An 18775-nucleotide genomic window follows, 5' to 3' on the forward strand; every position below is an offset into this window, starting at 1 on the left:
TGGAAACAGGCCCTTCGGCCCAACAAGTCCACACCGCCCCGCTGAAGTGCAACCCACCCATACCCCTACATCTACCTCTTACCTACACTACGGGCAATTTAGGATGGTCAATTCACCTGACCTGCACATCTTTGGACTGTGGGAGGAAACCGGAGTACCCGGAGGAAACCCACGCAGACACGGGGAGAACGTGCAAACTCCACACAGTCAGTCGCCTGAGGCGGGAATTGAACCCAGGTCTCTGGCGCTGTGAGGCAGCAGTGCTAACCACTGTGCCACCGTGCCGCCCTTAATACGCCACTGTGTGGAGTATTGCACACAGTTCTGGTCACTGCATTATAGTAAGGATGTGGAAGCTTTGCCAGGCAACATGTGCCTGGTATGGAAGGAAGGTCTTATGAGGAAAGGCTGAGGGAACGGAGGCTGTTTTCGTTGGAGAGAAGGTTGAGAGGTGACTTACTCGAGGCGTATAAGATAATCAGAGGGTTAGATAGACAGCGAGAGCCTTTTTCCGCGGAGGGTGAAAGCTAACACAAGGATACATAGCTTTAAATTGACGGGCGATAAATACAGGACAGATATCAGGGGTAGTTTCTTTGCTCAGAGTAGTAGGGGTGTGAAACGGCCTACCTGCAACAGTAGTAGACTCGCCGATGTTAAAAACATTTAAAAGGGCATTGGACATACATATGGATAATAATGGAATGGTGTAGGTTAGATGGGCATCAGATTAATTTCACTGGTCAGTGCAACATCGAGGGCCGAACGGTCTGTACTGCACTGTAACCTTCTATTATAATTACATTGTTTTCATATTTTATTCCTTTATTAGTAAACTGTTAAGATCCAAACCTATTAACGTTTTCTACTCAAACTACAGGAGTGCTGTTTAAAATAAAAACAAAAAGCATAGTTTGCCTTTAATGATGAGTAGGAACAGTTTTTCAGAGTTTATTTTAAATATAGATGCCAATGTCGAGCCTGGACTTTGTTGTATGTTAGTTGTGTAACTTACAACGAGGGTTTCAACCTGTTACATTTTCACATTCATGCACATTAGCCAGTAATCATGTTTCATTCTTTGAAAAATATAAACAATAGACCAGACCATCAAAATATTATCAACAACACAACAGCCAGATGAATTCCTGATCCCAACACTGCACTCAAGCGGTGTCGCCAATGGTGCCATTTTGAAGTACAAGTACAGCTAAGTGGGAAGACAACAAATCAGTTCCCAATTAGTAGCACCAAATGACTCCAAAAGGAGGAGATACCACACAGGACAATTGATCAGCAACTTCAATGAGGCATCTCGCTACAATATCAAAGAGACGTGGCACACCAGTGGAGAGCCAGCAACACAACTTCAGACAGTGAAAATATGGCCAAATCATTTGTAATGTGTGTAATCTAGCACAAGATGCCCAAGGACCTGACAATTTGCAAATCATTAACAGAACTTCCCATTTGTTGCACTTTGAAGGTAACAGCTATGCACTGGACTGTTCAGGTTCACCAAATTCACTCCTGGCAATTGTGTGCCAACCTCTCGTCCCTGTTAGCAAGCTCCTTAAAGGAACTTAATGGACCATCGATTAAAGGCAAGCAGGTTCATTGTTAGCTTCCTCCACCTCTGCCATCCCAATATCACATTGTAATTTTCAATGTATCCACATGTATCAAGATACAGATGTATGCTGCAGGAACCCAATTTTTAAATCTTAGCTACACACATTTCCACCCCCCATTTCCATTTTGATGGTCTGGTCTATTGTTTATATCCAGCCATGGTTCAGGCAGAATAATTGCTCTGATCAGTGCAAATAGATTTAGAGGAGAGGGCCTAGTGGTATTATCACTGGACTATTGATCCAAATCCTGCCATGGCAGACGGAATTTGAATTCAATTAAAACAATAAAATCTGGAATTAAAAGTCTAATGATGGGTTTTCCTGTAGATTGTCAGGAAACACCCATCTGGTTCACTAATGTCCTTTATGAAAGGAATCTACCATCTGGCCTACAATGACTCCGGACAATTGGTTGGCTTTTAACTGCCCAATGGGCAATAAAAGCTGGCCTAGCCAGCAATGCCCTCATCCCATGAATAAAAACAAAACTTCATTAGTAACATGCAGTGTTTCAGTTTCTCCAAATTAAAAAGTTTCACACAAGTTGGTTTTATTTTGGGAAAAAAAAACAGCAAGCACAAATCAAACAGACTGTGCTGGAGAAATGCAGTTCTGAAAAACTTGTACTGGATTTGAAGTGGCAATGTTATTTCTGTCTACCAGATCTGCTGAGTTTCTTCAGCATGGTGTTTGTTTCAGATTTCCAACATCAAGAATATTTTGTCTTTAAACACAGAACAGTTTAAAAGCGAACTGAAGTGATCAATGAATGCATTTTGTTTTCTTTTTGCTGTAACATTGGGTTAAATAAACTATTCAGTTTGAACACTTTGCAAGTTTGGACCAAGATTTACTTGCGCATTTCCTTTCTTCGTACCAAAAAGGAAGCATTATTCTATTTAAGATTAGTATTGAGATAGATATCACAAAAGTCAATTGCTTTTTGCTACTTACTGCTCTTGCAGGATCACCAAAGTCTATCTTCAATCTTCCCATTGCTCGAATAATCGCAATAATAGACTGAATGGTGTTGCTGTAGACAACAGCTTTGTATTGCTTGCATTCTTCTTCTGAATAACCAGCTTCATGTATAATCCTATCAACAAAAACATAATGTAAAGTTTACAATGAGAAAAAGTCTCTGAACAGAAGGAAAACTGGACAACTTTTCACCAACTTGCCCAGCAGATAAATTGTATACTTACTTCATCTGTTTAACAATGGTACTTTTGCCAGACTCCCCTGCACCTATAAAAGATAGGAATACATGAAGTTAATATATAACTGAAGGCAATCAATTTGTTTCCTACCCCCAATGTTTGCACCACAAGTTTTGAATTGTAAGAATGTAAGTGAATAAACACCAGGCAAGTTGTTCAAATCTTATATCATCATGGTAAATTTATAAGTAAACTTAGGTCCTAAGGTGAATGAACAAGTATCAAATTAGGAAAAGATTAAAATAAAAAAAAGTACTCAGTGTAAAGTTTTACTGAGTACAATTTACAAAGATTCACATCAACGTCAAATAAAAAGCAAACAGTAAAGAGTCATAGATTTCAAAAATATTTGTATGTTTATCCTATAATAAACATTATTGCTGACACACTTTTATAAAATCGACTTTTTGCAGCTAGCACTATCACAAGTCAGGAGATTCTACATTCAGGTTCTACTTTAAAACAGTACAGCACAAAATCTTGACTAACAGACAAGTGCAATACTGAAAGACTGCTGCACTATCTTTAGCTGAGGTGTTCTTGAGAGTAGGGGGAAAGGGGTATAAAAGATCTAGTGGTACTACTTCCACTTAGAGGAACCTCGATTATCCAAACGAGATGGGCGGACACTATTTCGTTCGGATAATGGATTATTTGGTTAATCGATTCAATATGAGCCCCCACCCGCCTCCAACCCCATCTAATACCGCTTCCCCGTCTGCCCCCACTCCACCCTCCCCCTACACCTGTTCAACACAGCCCCCTTCCCCCCAACCACTGTTTAACACAGCCTCCCATCTGCCCCCAACTCTCCAGAGCAGCTGCACTGGAAACCAACAACAAGACTGCTACTGCTGCTGCCGCGTATTGAGGGGGGGGGGGGGGATTAAAAATAAAGAGTCTCCAAATAGCACATGCACGCGCACACAACTTTTTGACAGGTTCCACCTTTGCCTTCTACAGGACAATGGTGTAGAGATTATCTGACACACCTGTGTAGAAGTCCAGGTAAAGTGTGTGTGGGGGGAGAGAGAGCGCGAGTGTTGGAAACTCGTCTTTGATGTAATGCTTCTATCGGGTCCTCATGATCTCCTTCGGATAATTGATATTTAGATAATCGAGGTCCATCTGTAGTTCAGGGGAGCTTGGAGGTCTCCTTAGTCTTTTGGTCAATATATATCCCGCAACAACAATCACTTAAGATCAGGCAATATACTCTGCTGTTTGTGGGGTTTGCTGAGCACTTAATGATTTATTTCATGGATGATCATAATAACAACACTTTAAACAGTTCTTACCTGGCTGTTAAGTATTTGAGATACTAGAAGGTCATAAAGGCATCATATAACTGCAACACATTCAAAAGAAAGTGTCTCTTGAATTAGGGATAGGAGCAACCATGATTATTACGGATTAATTAAAGAACTCTGATACATTAATCCCCATGACAAAAGCAGGGACATTTGCAATCAGCACATAAAAATGTTCTCTACCATATAGTTATGTTTCAATAAAGGAAAACTTAAAAATAATTAAAACCTGTGTACAATATTGGAGTGTGAAATGTTTTCAGCAACAAGGACACCAAGCCCACGAGGAAGCATTAAATGTAATGGCCCATCATTTGGATTGTCTCTGTAAAACTGAAAATTCAAATACTTACGATACCGTATTTCAATCTTCTCTAACCCAGTTTAATAGAAACAATTAGAAGAAGAAAAAACTGAAGTAGTCCATGCCCAAATGTAGCAAGACTTAGACTGACAAATAACATGCATATCATATAAGCGACAGGTAATGACAGTGACAATCTCCAGCAAGACAGAATATAACCATTGCTCATTGACATTCAATGGCATCACCACTGAATCCCCTACTATCAACATCACGAGGGTTACCATTGACCAGAAATTAAACTGGACTAGTCATCGAAGTACTTTGGCTACAAGAGCAGGCCAAAGGCTAGGAATCTTGCAGTAGCAAACCCACTTCTTGTCTCTCCAAAACTTGTCCACTATATATAAGGCACAAGTCTGGTGTGTGATGGAATACATTCCAGTTGCCTAGAAAAGTACAAGTCCAACAACACTCAAGAAACTTGGACACCATCCAACCTAAAGCAGTCTGTTTGACTATTTGTGGACGTTGTGCCATTCAATATCTCCACCAACACCACTCAGTAGCACCTGTATACCATCTAAAAAAATTTACTACCAAAAATTCACCATTCATTAGACAGCACCCTCCAAACCCAGGACCACTACCATCTAAAAGGGCAAGGGCAGCAAATTCATGGGAACTCCACCATTTGCAACACTCCCCTCCAAATCATTCACCATCCAGGCTTAGAAGTATATTGCTGTTCCTTCATTCAAAATCCCGAGCTTCCTCCTTAAGAGTGGTACATGTACCGCATGGACTGCAGCAGTTCAAGGTGACAACTTACCACCATCTTCTCAAGGGCAACTAGGGATGGGCAATAAGTGCTGGCCCAGCCAACGATGCTCACATCCAGTGAAAAATAATGAACAAAAGGAGCAAAGACACAGCTCTTCTATCAGGGCAGTCACAAAAACAAGGACACAGAATTGCTTACTTTGTCAAACAATCAGCAATCCTCCCTTATTTCCATATCTTACATTCATCCCATATCTGTACTATATAGTAAAGCCAGATTACAAAGAGATTAAATTTATAAATAAACTTAAGGTTGTTTTTGCTTAATTATCGCGGAGATGAATGTCCTTGCTTCTCACTGCAAAGTCTATCTTGGTGTGATGCCACCAAACATATCAACCCCTACACTTTCAGAATTCCAAAAAAAAAGGGATTGCTCCTTCCAGGTCTTGGTGCAGCATCCAAATCCTTTACCCTAGAGACTTCCACCCAAATACTTTAAAGTGCTACACCTGCCCTTTTACTTTCTCCAAAGCACAAACACTCCTTCCAGCTATAAACTTCAAATTTGTTGTAGTGTATTCACTTTTCACATTTCTCTACATTAAGACCAAACAAACACTGTTTGGATGATCACACTGTAGAATACTTATGCAGAGTCCACAAGCATGATTCCAAGTTTCCAAGCTTCCAGAGATCTGTCACTTTAATTCTCCAAGTTGCTCTCATGCTGAGATCTCAGTCCTTGGCCTCCTTTGCTGTTCTAGTGAAGCTCCACATAGCTTGAGGAACAAAACTTCATTGTTCAGTTGGACACTTGCCATCCTTCTGGATAAGAGTTCAATTTAAAACCCATTTTATTTCAGTTTTTGTTTTTGTTTCTTTCAGACAACAGCACATCTGCTCATTAGATCTTTTTGTTTCTTGTCCTGCTGCATCATCATTCCCTTTGGCCCTGTAAGAAAAACTGTCATTCAATCTTTCCTATCTTGCACCCTATCAAACAGCTTCCATTATCATCACCCAGCATCTCTTGCTACTTGTTCCCAGTTCTGATATTAAAAAAATGTCCACTCAAAAAGTGTTAACTCTCTTTGGTGGGACAGGACATACCCAAGGATGGTAACTATACTTACAGAAAAACAAAACAAGACTGTTATTTTGACTAGCCAATGGGACAGGAACCTCAGTTTGGTCCTAGATGTTAGTTAGGAGAACTTTGTACAATCAACAGTACAGGACTTGTCTTTGCAGTTCACAGTACCCAGATCAATGCTGGGTGGTGTGTCTGCTTCCAATTGAGTTGAATTGGCTGTTCATACATTGAGTGACACATTTGGAAGTTTCAGTTTGCATTTAAGGGTCAGCCATACTTTCATTTGTCTGGAGTCAAAATGCACAATAGATCAGACAAGGATGGCAGATGTCTCTCCCTGCCTTTTTCCCTCGTAACCCTTAATTCCCTTACTGATCAAGTATCTACCTCAGCGGGCTTAGAGAAGATTTGTAGCTCAGGTTGAGGTTCTGGATGCAGGTTTGCTCGCTGAGCTGGAAGGTTAATTTCCAGAAGTTTCATCACCCTACTAGGTAACATCTTCAGTGGGCCTCTGGGCAAAGTACTGCTGCTGATTCCTGCTTTCTATTTATATGTTTGGGTTTCTTTAGGTTGGTGATGGCATTTCCTGTTCTTTTCCTCAGGGGGTAGTAGACGGGGGTCTAACTCGATATGTTTGTTGATAGTATTCCAGTTGGAATACTATGCTTCTAGGAATTCTCGTGAGTTTCTGTCTGGCTTGTCCGAGGATGGATATGTTGTCCCAGTTGAAGTGGTGTCCTTCCTCATCTGTAAGTGAGGATACTAGTGAGAGAGGGTCATGGTGTTTTGTGGCTAGTTGATGTTCATGTAGCCTGGTGGCTAGTTTTCTGCCTGTTTTTCCAATGAAGTGTTTATTACAGTTTTTGCAAGGTATTTTGTAAATGACATTAGTTTTGCTTGTTGTCTGTATAGGGTATTTCAAGTTCATTAGCTGCTGTTTTGGTGTGTTGGTGGGTTTGTGGGCCAGCATGACGCTAAGGAGTCCGAGTAGTTTGGCAGTCATTTCCAAGATGTCTTTGATGTAGGGGAGAGTGGCTAGGGTTTCTGGACATGTTTCGTCTGACATCACCAACCCAAAGAAACCCAAACATATAAATAGAAAGCAGGTATCAGCAGCAATGCTTCACCCTTAGGCCCACTGAAAACGTTACCCAGTAGGGTGAAGAAACATCCGGAAATGAACCTTCCAGCTCAGCGAGCAAACCTGCATCCAGAATCTACCTCAGCCTTAAATATACATAAGGATTGTGCCGCACAGCTCTCTATGGCAACCCTCAGAAGAAATTCCTCCTCAGCTTAGTCTTAAACTTGCTGTGTGAAAGTTATTTTTCACATTTTAAATATATGCCCTCCCATTCTTGATTTTTTACAAGCAGAAACAACTTCACCCTATCTACACAGTCCTGTCCACTCAATTTTGAAAATCTCAAAATTAGTTTTAACTAAACGTCCTAGCCCTAGGGAGTCAAAAGATCAGAGACTGAAACTTTCAAATTCTGTACCTGGTCCAAGGCATGAAAAGGATGTTTTAAACAAAAACTATAAATTAAAACAGTACATTTTCTCGCAACTATACTACAGCCTTTTATATAAACATAAATATTGGTTATAATGGCAATCTAATAATTGAGCTGAGAACTTAACAACAGTAGTTTTTTCCAAGCACAATTTTTTTTGGTTTAATTATTCTCTCCAAATTGTACCAAAACTGAAATGTAGGAAAAGACAAAGCAGAAATTCCCATGTCATAAAATTTTCTTTCAAATTGCCATGTTTGGAAAGAAACTGAATACCTTCTTCAAAATTCTTAAAATTCTAGAAGTATACTTAAAGATAAACTATTTGAACAAAGTCAGACTTTAACGTAAGAGAAAAGTTGAGTATATAAACTGGGCAGATTACTATCCCAAGTACTGAGTGCTAGCTCAACAACAATTTGGATACTGTATTATATTTTGCTTAATCACTTCTTGAAAACAAAAGTAGTATTCAATTGAAACAGCACTGGAATTAAAAAGTAAATTATTGGAGAATGAAACAGTCATCAATACAGGTTGAAATGGCATGATGTCAGAGTGGAATTATTGATTTGGAGCCCTATTCATTCATTGATTCGCACAAATGAGCTTAATTTATGTTGTGTCCAAGGTAAACAAAAACCTAAAAGCATCGCAATGGGTGAAATGTTGAAAATCAGAAATAAAAAAAGTAAATGGTGGATGCATGGAATGTCATTAGAAGTATTTATAGCAAAGGGACAGAACTGTATATTTGTCTCTAAATACAAATCAGATTCAGATAATCACAAAAAATGCAGCAAGCTCACATCAATGAGCAATAACACTATGAAACACATACTCTATTCTAGAAGAGCATAAGATGCAGAAACTGAAGTAGGTCATTCTGTCTCCATCAGTTAATGAGATAATGGCTGATCTGATAATCACCACCATTTTCCCTACTTTTCCTCATAATCCTAGATTCCCTTACTGATTAAAAATCTTTTTCAGCCTTGGATATATTTAAAAACAGCCCTACTGTTCCCTTGAATAAAGAATTCCACAGATTCACTATCCTTCAAGAAGAAATTCCTCCTCATCGGTCTTAAACCCCTTACACTGGAGTTATGCCCTCTCGTTTTACCACCTCACAGCATATACTCCAGTAAATACTCTAAAACCTTTACAGATTTCAATAAGATGCCATTCATTCTTCTAAATTCCAATGAGTACTAGACCAAGCTATTTATACCTCTCCTCTTAAAAAAAATCCCCCCATATCTGGGATCAACCTTGTGAACCTTCCCTGGAATTCCTTTAATGCCAGTACAATTTTCCTTCGATAAGGGGACCAAATCTGCTCACAGTACTCTAGCTGCGATCTAATTAGTGCCTTCTATAGTTTTAGCAAGACTTTCCTATTTGTGCTCCATTCCTGTTGAAGTGAAGGCAAACAAACAGTTTATTTACGTTCTCTATTACTCGCAAAGCTTGAATACTTGCTTTTGCAATTCATGCACAAGGACCCTCAAAAGCTCTGTGCTACAGCTTTCAGTAGTTTTCTCCATTTAAACAATATTTAGCTCCTCCAGTCTTCCTGCAAATGTGCATCATTCTTGATGAAGAACTTCTGCTCAAAACGTCGAATCTCCTGCTCCTCAGATGCTGCCTGACCTGCTGTGCTTTTCCAGTACCACACTTTTGACTCTGATCTCCATTATCTGCAGTCCTCACTTTCTTAAAGTGCAGTGCATAATTTGATGATGTCTAACATCACATGCCATCTGCCAAGTTTTTTTCCACCCACCTAACTTGCCTATATCCTTCGGCAGATTCCTTCTGTCATCCTCACCACTTGTCCTTCCACTTATTTGAATCATCTGCAAACTTGGTAATAGTATATTAATGCCCCTCAGCCAAGTCATTCACGTATATAGAAAACAAGTATGGCCCAAGCACCGATTCCTATGGCACTCCAATTACAAGCTGCATCCTGAAAATGACCCTTTCATCCCAAATATCTTCTATTAGTTAGCTCTATATACGCAGATATACTACTGTATCTAACACAATGGAATCTTATTAAATAGCCTGGTGTGCGATACCTTTTAGAAATCCAAACACATTACATCCATCCAGCTGATTTCCACTTCAAGGAATTCTAATAACTTTCACAGGCATATCTTGCCCTTCACGAAGTCAAGTCGACTTTATTATGCACTTCTAAACGCTACGCTATTGCAACCTTTAGAATACATTCCAACAATTTCCCAATGACAAATGTTAAGTTAGGGGACTTGTAGCTATTTGTATTTTTGTTTCCTTCCCTTTTTGACTATGGGTGTCACTTCATCAGTTTCAAATCCTTTGAGACTTTTCCAGAATCTAAGGACTCTTAGAAGATTGACTACCAGTATTCCACTTTTTTTTTAAGCCATTTCCTTTAGTATCCAAGGATTCAACCCATCAGGTTCATTTCTTAACATTCCTGAAAACTGACTACACTTCTCCGAATAGTAACCATCTTATTTGCATTTAACTTCTCATCTGCATTATTCAGACAATTATCTTAATATCAATGATTTTAGAAGGCAGACTTCTGGTCGTGATAAATACACGTGATTTTAAAATGAAAAAAAAACTGGCAGAAGATTCCAAAACTGTAGGCTATAAATATAAAGCAACTGAGAGCTTATACTTAGGAAAACTCTCTTATTGTATAACCTACTCAAGATAATTAAGGGGACTGAATAAACAATAAACTGAATGCCCAATCTAATCTTAGCCGTGCACTTAAGCACGGAGTTTTAATAGGTTTCCATCCCATTAACTAAATGGTTTTAAGGCTCTCCCAATGTTTGAATGGATTTGTCCAAAACACAGAAACAAAAGCACTAGGTAAGAACATTGCATATTAGTTCAATTGTGTCATAGTTCTAGGGTGCTTCAACATGATTTGTGGTGCATACCCAGCATCATCAGTGACATCTGCACTGGCGCACTCCAGTGAGGATTCATAATAGCAAGGGCATTGGTGGAGGCAAGGTAGCATCAAAGAGTCGCAACACAATATGACAATTTTGTAACAAAATAGTGAATAAAATCAGTCAAAATCAAATAGATAAGCACTCTTTACATTCCACAGCTTCACATTAAAAGGGATTGAGAAGGGGAAAAAAAAAAGTTCCTTTAATGGACTTGCAAATCCAGGTGGCTAGCTTTCTCTTTGAACTCGTCAAAGGTTAAGAAAACATCAGCCAATTGGATATCATCGGAAATCAGATTTGTAACGAAATGAAGGTTCCATTCATCTTACTACAAAAATACCATTTTCCAGGTCTGGTGTTAAACTGGTGTCTTGCTACTAAAAATTATCCTTTCCAAATTAATTCAATGCATTTTCTTGATTTTCTCTCGATAGGGCAAAGAGTTTGCCATGCCATAAACAAGCCATTACTGACTTGAGTAATACTGAGAAAGTATCTGTGCTCTGGAAGGACTGACTCATTTATAACTATTCTTTTAAATTCTTTCACAGGAGAAGAGTGGCCTGCTGTGCCCATCCCCTCAATCCCACATACCCACATGCCCCACCCGCAGCCTCCTCTGTTGAATTCCACTGCAATGGCACTTTTTTTCTGCAGGTGCACAGTGGCATTGTTTGTGATGCCATCAGAATTCTACATAATATAGTTGTGTGCATGCGCAGTTACAAGCAATGGTGGGTGTCAGCAAACACTGCCATTTTATGATACTGCATTCCTTGTGGTATTAGCTCATTTTCCACATGGAATGAATACAGTTATGTTTATATCTCTTCAAATGTTTGTTCATTTGAGCAGAACATTTTGAACCCACATCTTTTACAAATGCAGGTTAAGAAAAAGATTGAGCTTAGCCAGTGAGTGAAAGCCATGGTGGTATCGATCAGGAACCTCATCAGCACCTTTGTCAAGATGCATGATATTAACAACATTTACGATACAATATTGTAAGTGTCTTCAGAACGGATGAGAAAGAATTGGCAGAGAAAACAGCAATAAAAATGATAGTATTTTATGTCATAGAGTCAGAGTTGCACAGCACAGAAACAGACCCTTCAGTGCGACTCAATGCCAACCAGACATCCTAAATTAATCTGGTCTCATTTGCCAGCATTCGGGCCATATCCTGTAAACCCCTCCATCCATGTGACTTTTAAATGTTGTAATTGTACCAGCCTCCACTACTCCGTCTGGCAGCTCATTCCCCATACGTGCACCACCTTCCACGTGAAAAAATTGCCTCTTCGGTTCTTTTTATATCTTTCCCCGCACATCTTAAAGATATGCCCTCTGGTTTTAGACTCCACTACCCTGAGAAAAGATCTTGGCTATTCACCCTAAACACGTCTTCGTGATTTTATAAACCTCTATAGTATCACCCCTCAGCCTCAGATGCTTCAGGGAAAATAGCCCCAGCCCATTCAGCCTCTCCCTAAAGCTCATACCCTCCAACCCTGGCAATATCGTAGTAAATCTTTTCTGAAACCTTTCAAGTTTAACATCTTTCCTATAGCAGGGAGACCAAAATTGCACAAAGTATCCCAAAAGTAGCCTAACCAATGTCCTGTACAACCATAACATGACATCCCAATTCTTAAACTCAATGCATTGATCAATAAAGAAATGGATATCAAATGCCTTTTTCATTATCCTGTCCACCTGCAACTCTACCTTCAAGGAGCTATGAACCTGGACCCCAATGTCTCTTTGTTTGACAACACTCCCCAGGACCCTACCATTAAAGGGTATATGTCTGACCCTGAATTGCCTTACCAAAACACATCACACTTATCTAAATTAAACTCCATCGACCACTTCTCAGCCCATTGGCCCATCTGATTAAAGATCCTGTTGTACTCTTAGATAACCTTCTTCACTATCCATTATACCACAAATTCACGAACCATTTCTCGTATATTCACATCCAAATCATTTATGTAAATGACAACTGTCTAATATGCATATTTGACAACATCCATTTAAATTTATTTTCTGCTCATAATGTGGTCGCCTCTACATTGGGGAGACAAAGCAGACTGGGTGACTGCCTTGCTGAACACATACATATTGTCTGCAAAAAAAAATGGCCCGAAGTTTCCAGTTGCCTGCCAGTTCAACAGACCTGTTTTCCCTGGCCAAGATTTGGAGATGCCGTTGTTGGACTGGGGTGTACAAAGTTAAAAATCACAACACCAGGTGAGAGTCCAACAGGTTTAATTGGAAGCACTAGCTTTCGGAGTGCCGCTCCTTCACCTGATAATTGTTCCAGCAAAGCTCAGTGCAAGCTGGAAGAACATTTCATTTTTCGCTTGGGAAGCCATCAGCCTTCAGGTCTCAGTAACAAGTTGAATAGTTTTAGGATCTGAGTACCTTCTTCCATGTCTCAAACCCAACCCTCATACACCAGGCCTTGTCATCACATGAGTTGCTACCACAAACAACCCACCGTTGTTAATAATGGTCCCTATTACTCATTCTCCCAAGCTGACCTTTGTCTGTCCAACTGTTTTTCCCTCTTTCTGGGCTCCACTTCCACCTATCGTTTACTCTTCCCCGATCCCTTCTCTAGCATTTATATCCATCTTTCCTTAGCTATATCAGTTCTGAAGGAGGGTCACTGGACCCAAACCATTAACTCAGCTTTCTCTCCACATATGCTGCCAGACCTGCTAACTTTTTCCAGTGATTTCTGATGGAGTTTCAGATTTTTATGCATTTCAGAAAGCAGTACACAGTATCTGGTGACAAAAGTCCATGACCAAGAGTGCCCTTCCCTGCCAGCAAACAGAAAAAAAAAATGCTTTGTCAGGAGGTAGTCAAAACTACAATGCCAAGAAATCATCTTAAAAGAAGAAGAATTATTAAAGTGAAAAATCTGTAATACACATAAATTTCATTTTGTGTTTCAGACCAGAAATTACTTCTAGGTAATAGCCCATGGAATTAATGTAGCTTTCTACCAGTCGCTTAAAGACATAGTTGTGTATGAATAGTTATTTATAGAATCCTACCAAGTCTTATTTTGGTTCAAGTTAATTCTTACAAGAGCTTCAATTATCCTACATTAAATGAATAAATATCCACCTAGTGTCCTGTTCCTTCACGAAACTTATCTGAATTGTTACCACTCTCATCTCGAAAGCAAACATTTTTCAACCACTATATCTCACTGTACAAATTGAACATTAGCACTTTTCTTAAAGCTTCAATTTAACATAATTTGGGCATATCAAACAGAATGCGTGCACAAGCACAACTGCCTGAACAAGTGTTTCTGTCTGTTAATTATTTCATTAGAGCTATGATCAACAATGGGATTAAAAGCTATTTTTCTTATGCAACCAAGCACAAATTTACTTCAAGTCAATCTGCTGGAATAGTTGGCAGATATTAGCACAATTTCACTTTTGTGCAAGTGACCTGAAAAAAAAAACAGAATCTATATGCCTAGCTATTAGGCAAAGACATCACATTTAATATTACTCAGAAGATAAGATTTGAAAGATTGTGGAAAAAGCAATTTACTTTAAGTTTTGAAGATGCCTGAAGAGAGTTAAAAAGACACTGAAAATTCATTGCGGACAGTGGAGTTTTTTTTTAAATGACTAGTAACAATGGATTACTTTGCTGTACACATGCTGGGGCTGTTTAAGCGGTGACCAACTTGGAGAGGTTCTTGTTTTATCTGATTCAGTTACATGTATGTCTGCTAAGAACCAAATGAATTGAAGGACAGCTTGCTCTGAACAAACTGCTCAACTGATCTCTCCTATTCCAGAAACAAAAAAAATTCTATTATTTCAGGGTGAAACCTATTGATTCTTTTGAAAAAGTAATTGAAAAGACATCAAGATTGTATTTCCAGAGCAAGCAATGACTGTTGGACTTCAGACACAACCATGCATGTTTGGGAAAGATCACATGACAGAACATCAGATTAACAAATTCTGGAAAATCCTAATCTTTATCATTTTGTTTTCAAAAATAACCCAATGGCCAAAAGTGTTTTTTTGTTCAGAAAGCTCTTCGCTGCAGAGAATTTTTTTTCTTTCTTTTTTGCTGCAAATTGCATATATGCCTGCCTACGTATTTTGGGGATATTTATAGGAATAAAAATTTGTGCTTCTATATTACTGGCTGTCTATTTTAACCAGTTATTTCATCTTTATTCAGCAGGTTTTGTTTTGATAATAAAACTATAAGTGCATTTGAGAAACCTAGTTAGTGGGTCTTGTTGTTTAAACCCTGGTTCATCATGGCGACTGGGAAAAGTATTTTTATGGTCTGAACTGTGAAATAATGGAATGTGAACGATGGTGCACTCCTCCAGCCTCAGTGTAATAGACAATATAACAGCATATTGCACTACCGTGCAAAGATCACATATTTAAACATTAAAATCAACTCTTTGATTGTACCAAAGAAGAAAGTTTAATTTTCAGTGACCAATTTGAAAGTCCAACATGCAATTAAAATTTCAAGATTTTAACTGTAACAAAAAGTAACATCATCCAAACACTGCCTAGAAGTTAACAAGCAATTGGTTGGAACTCTACAGATTATTAAGAGACTGAGAAAATCTAAGCTCTCAAGTATTCCACACAAAAGACTTCATGCCTCCAAAGGGCAGGAAGAGAGAAAAAGCAGTCAAATCTACAAACTGGAGAATAAAGGAAATTTTCTTTGGATTTTCATTAAAAGTGATAGTTTTGGGGAATAGATAGGACTTTGTTTTGCCATAAGCCTATTAAACTTTGTTACCTATAGCTAACTCTGTAAATTTTAACCACTGCATAATAAACTGTTATTGTTAAAATAAAAATCTACAACATGACACACTTGCGTTCTCGAGACAGACCATCCCATCATATTTGCTGCTGTTTAATTTAATTTATAAAGCCAGATTTCATTCTGGGATCTTACTTGTCCAGTAGTAACATTCACTAAAATATAAAAACATAACAATAAAAATCAATACTCCAAAGGACTACAGTCTTTGTTGGAAGCACTCCAGTTATCCCCAGATTCCAAAAGGATTCTCACCTCCCAGTTTCACCAGACATTAGGATTCAAAAATCCACTTCAAGAGAATTAACATTCAACAGAAAGATCCACTTTGGTGATTTCTTCCCCTAGGCCTTACTAGTCACATCTTGCAGAGCCTTTAGAACAACAGGAATATATCAACATGAGTAGGCCATTCAGCTCCTCGAGCCTATGCCACTATTCAATGAGATCATGGCTGACCTGTGGTCTAACTCCATATACTAGCCTTTGGCTTATGTTCCTTAACACTTTGGCTTAAAAATTACCTGAAAATTTGAATCAACAGCTGATCCTACATCCACTGATATTTGTGGAAGTGATTCTAAACATCTGCTACCCTTTGCGTGTAGATGTGCTTAACTTCTCTCCTGAATGGTCTGGCCCTAATTCTCAGACTATGCCTGAGTTTTGGAATCCCCAATCAATGGGAATAGTTTACTACCTACTTTGTTTCTTGAAGGCTTTGATCAGATGCTCTGTAACCTTCTAAATGCCAGAGGGAAAAAGAAGGCTTAAATTTCTGAATCTCTCAGGAATCATTCTTGTAAATCCATGTGGTGCTCTCTCCAAGGCCAATATATCCGAAGGAGTGGTTCTCAGATCTGCTCGCTGTACTCCAAGTAGGGCCTAACCAGGATTTTGTACAACTGCAGCATAATTTCTGCTTCCTTGTACTCCAATCTTTCCAGATATGAAAGGTCAGCATTCCATTAGCATTCTTGATTATTTACTGCAACTGTTTGCGATATTTTAAAGATCTATGCACCTGAACCCCTAAGTCTTTTTGGAAATCATTCCATCTGGAAAGTGCCCTCACCCATCCTTTCTCAGGCTAAAATGGTTAACCCACACTTGCTTACATCTGTCACAGTTTTGTCTATTCACTTAGTGTATCAATATCCCTTTCTAATTTTATGATGTTATCTACACTTTTACAATGCCACCTAACTTTGACACCAGCAAATTTGGATTATGCCTACTTTCTGTCACCTGCCAGTCAACCAATTTTCCAGCCATGTCAGTATTTTGCCCTTAATTCCATGGGCTTCAACCTTGGTTAACAATCTCTTGTGGAATTTATCAATGCCTCCTGGAAATCCATACAAGTAACATCCATAAACATTGCTAAGTCCACTATCTTAGTCACCATCTTCAAAAATTCAATGAGGTTTGTCAGGTATGACTTGGCATGAATCCATGCTGGTTTTCCCACATTAACTGAGAATTTTCAAGATGTTCAATTTTCCCATTCTTGATTATACACTCCAACAACAGAGGTTAGGTTAATTAGCCTGTAATTCTTTGGGTTTTCCTCTTTCACCCATCTTAGAAAGTAGAGTTACACTTGCAACTGGAGGATAACTCTTTTAGCTTGGGAATTCTGAAAGATTACATAGTTCGGGTGTCTACAATGTGCTCCCCGACTTCCTTTAATACCCTAGATAGATCCCTGTCCCATCTCAGGGATTTGTTACTCTTTAATTCCATTAATTTCCTCATTACCCATGCTTTACTTACATTAATTTTATTAAGTCTCTATTCCTAATCTATTATTCTTCCCTCTGGACTTCAAGCTATCCTTCCTTTCTACTCTAAATGTTATAGCAAAGCAATTATTCAATATGTCTGCCATTTCCTCAGCCTTTGACAATATCCCTACTTTCAGTCTTTACAGGACCAACATTGCTCTTGATTACCCGCTTTCATTTTATGTAATTATAACATTTCTTCTTATTGATTTTGATGTCCTTGCAAGTTTCATTTCATAATCCTGTTTAGTAGCTCTTATAAACTGCTGGGTGGTCCTTTGTTGGTCTTTGTGTCTTTCCCATTCAGCAGGATTTGTGCTGCTTTTTTGAAATTGTGTAAACCCTTTCTGCTGTCCGTGGCTTTTTTCTGTGAAGTGGACTTTTACCCCTTTCAGGGGTATAAATAGCAAAGGCAATATAAAATGCAAAGGCTCAGCAACCTTTTTCCTTTTGCTCACAACAGTTATAACCAGTTGCTCTGTGAGATCTCTCTCTCACACCTAACACCCAAAATCTCAGACAGAAAATGTGTCCAGTCTGTCCTGCTGTTCTTGTCTTGGTTTTCAAAGGTGAACATTTTGCATCTTGCTCTTGATAACTCCAAATCTGGGTTCCTAACTGCCTTGGCAACCAAACCACACACCTGCTTGCTGTCAAGCAGAATACATAGCAGACTAAATAACTCCTTTAGTACCCCACTTAATTTGAGTTGAAGACAGTGGAGAACATGACTACCTTGTAAAAGGTCACATTGTTGGAATATTGCGTACCTAAAGAAAACTTCAAAAAGAACAGCCCAAGTACTGTCAGAATGGGCACTATAGTACTCAGCAGCATAGTATGATAGTCTGACACATATGGTTGCAACAGCCCATTCCAGTTAAGCTATTTCCAGATATACAAAACAATAACATGCATTTGCAACATGAAAAGATCCAGCCAGTATTATATCAAGTTCGTGATCAATTAATTTTAATAATAGAATGATAGCAATACTCCAGGACACTTTAAAGATTTGGAATAAAAATAAAATCTGAGTACAACTGGAATCTAAGCTTGATAATGAATACCGGTACTGATAAGCAACATGGCAAAAATTGCAAGGAAAAATAACCTTTGATTCTATACATCTGAAAAATACAGAAAATGTTGCAAATATTGAAGACAGATTATTTGCCTATTCACTCAACAGAAGCAAACCTTTCACATATCTCTTCATTAGAGAGCAGTTTGAAGAATAGTCCATGCACCTTGTTTACTCCACAAATACTGCCTGACCTCCAAATATTTCAGCATCTACAGTTTAGGAA

General features: G+C 38.7%; 1 protein-coding gene across 1 annotated transcript in view; it reads right to left on the reverse strand.

Moving 5' to 3' along the window:
* The window catches only part of LOC140466876 (guanine nucleotide-binding protein G(i) subunit alpha-1), a 46735-nt gene that overhangs the window by 19221 nt on the left and 8739 nt on the right, over nucleotides 1-18775 (reverse strand). Inside the window, exons 2-3 of the mRNA XM_072562629.1 lie at nucleotides 2840-2882; nucleotides 2589-2730 (exon numbers count right to left, since the gene is read on the reverse strand). Coding sequence (XP_072418730.1) covers nucleotides 2589-2730; nucleotides 2840-2882 — 185 coding nt within the window. The remainder of the gene's footprint in view (nucleotides 1-2588; nucleotides 2731-2839; nucleotides 2883-18775) is intronic.

Source organism: Chiloscyllium punctatum, chromosome 44, assembly GCF_047496795.1.
Source record: "Chiloscyllium punctatum isolate Juve2018m chromosome 44, sChiPun1.3, whole genome shotgun sequence".
Taxonomy (NCBI): Eukaryota; Metazoa; Chordata; class Chondrichthyes; order Orectolobiformes; family Hemiscylliidae; genus Chiloscyllium; species Chiloscyllium punctatum.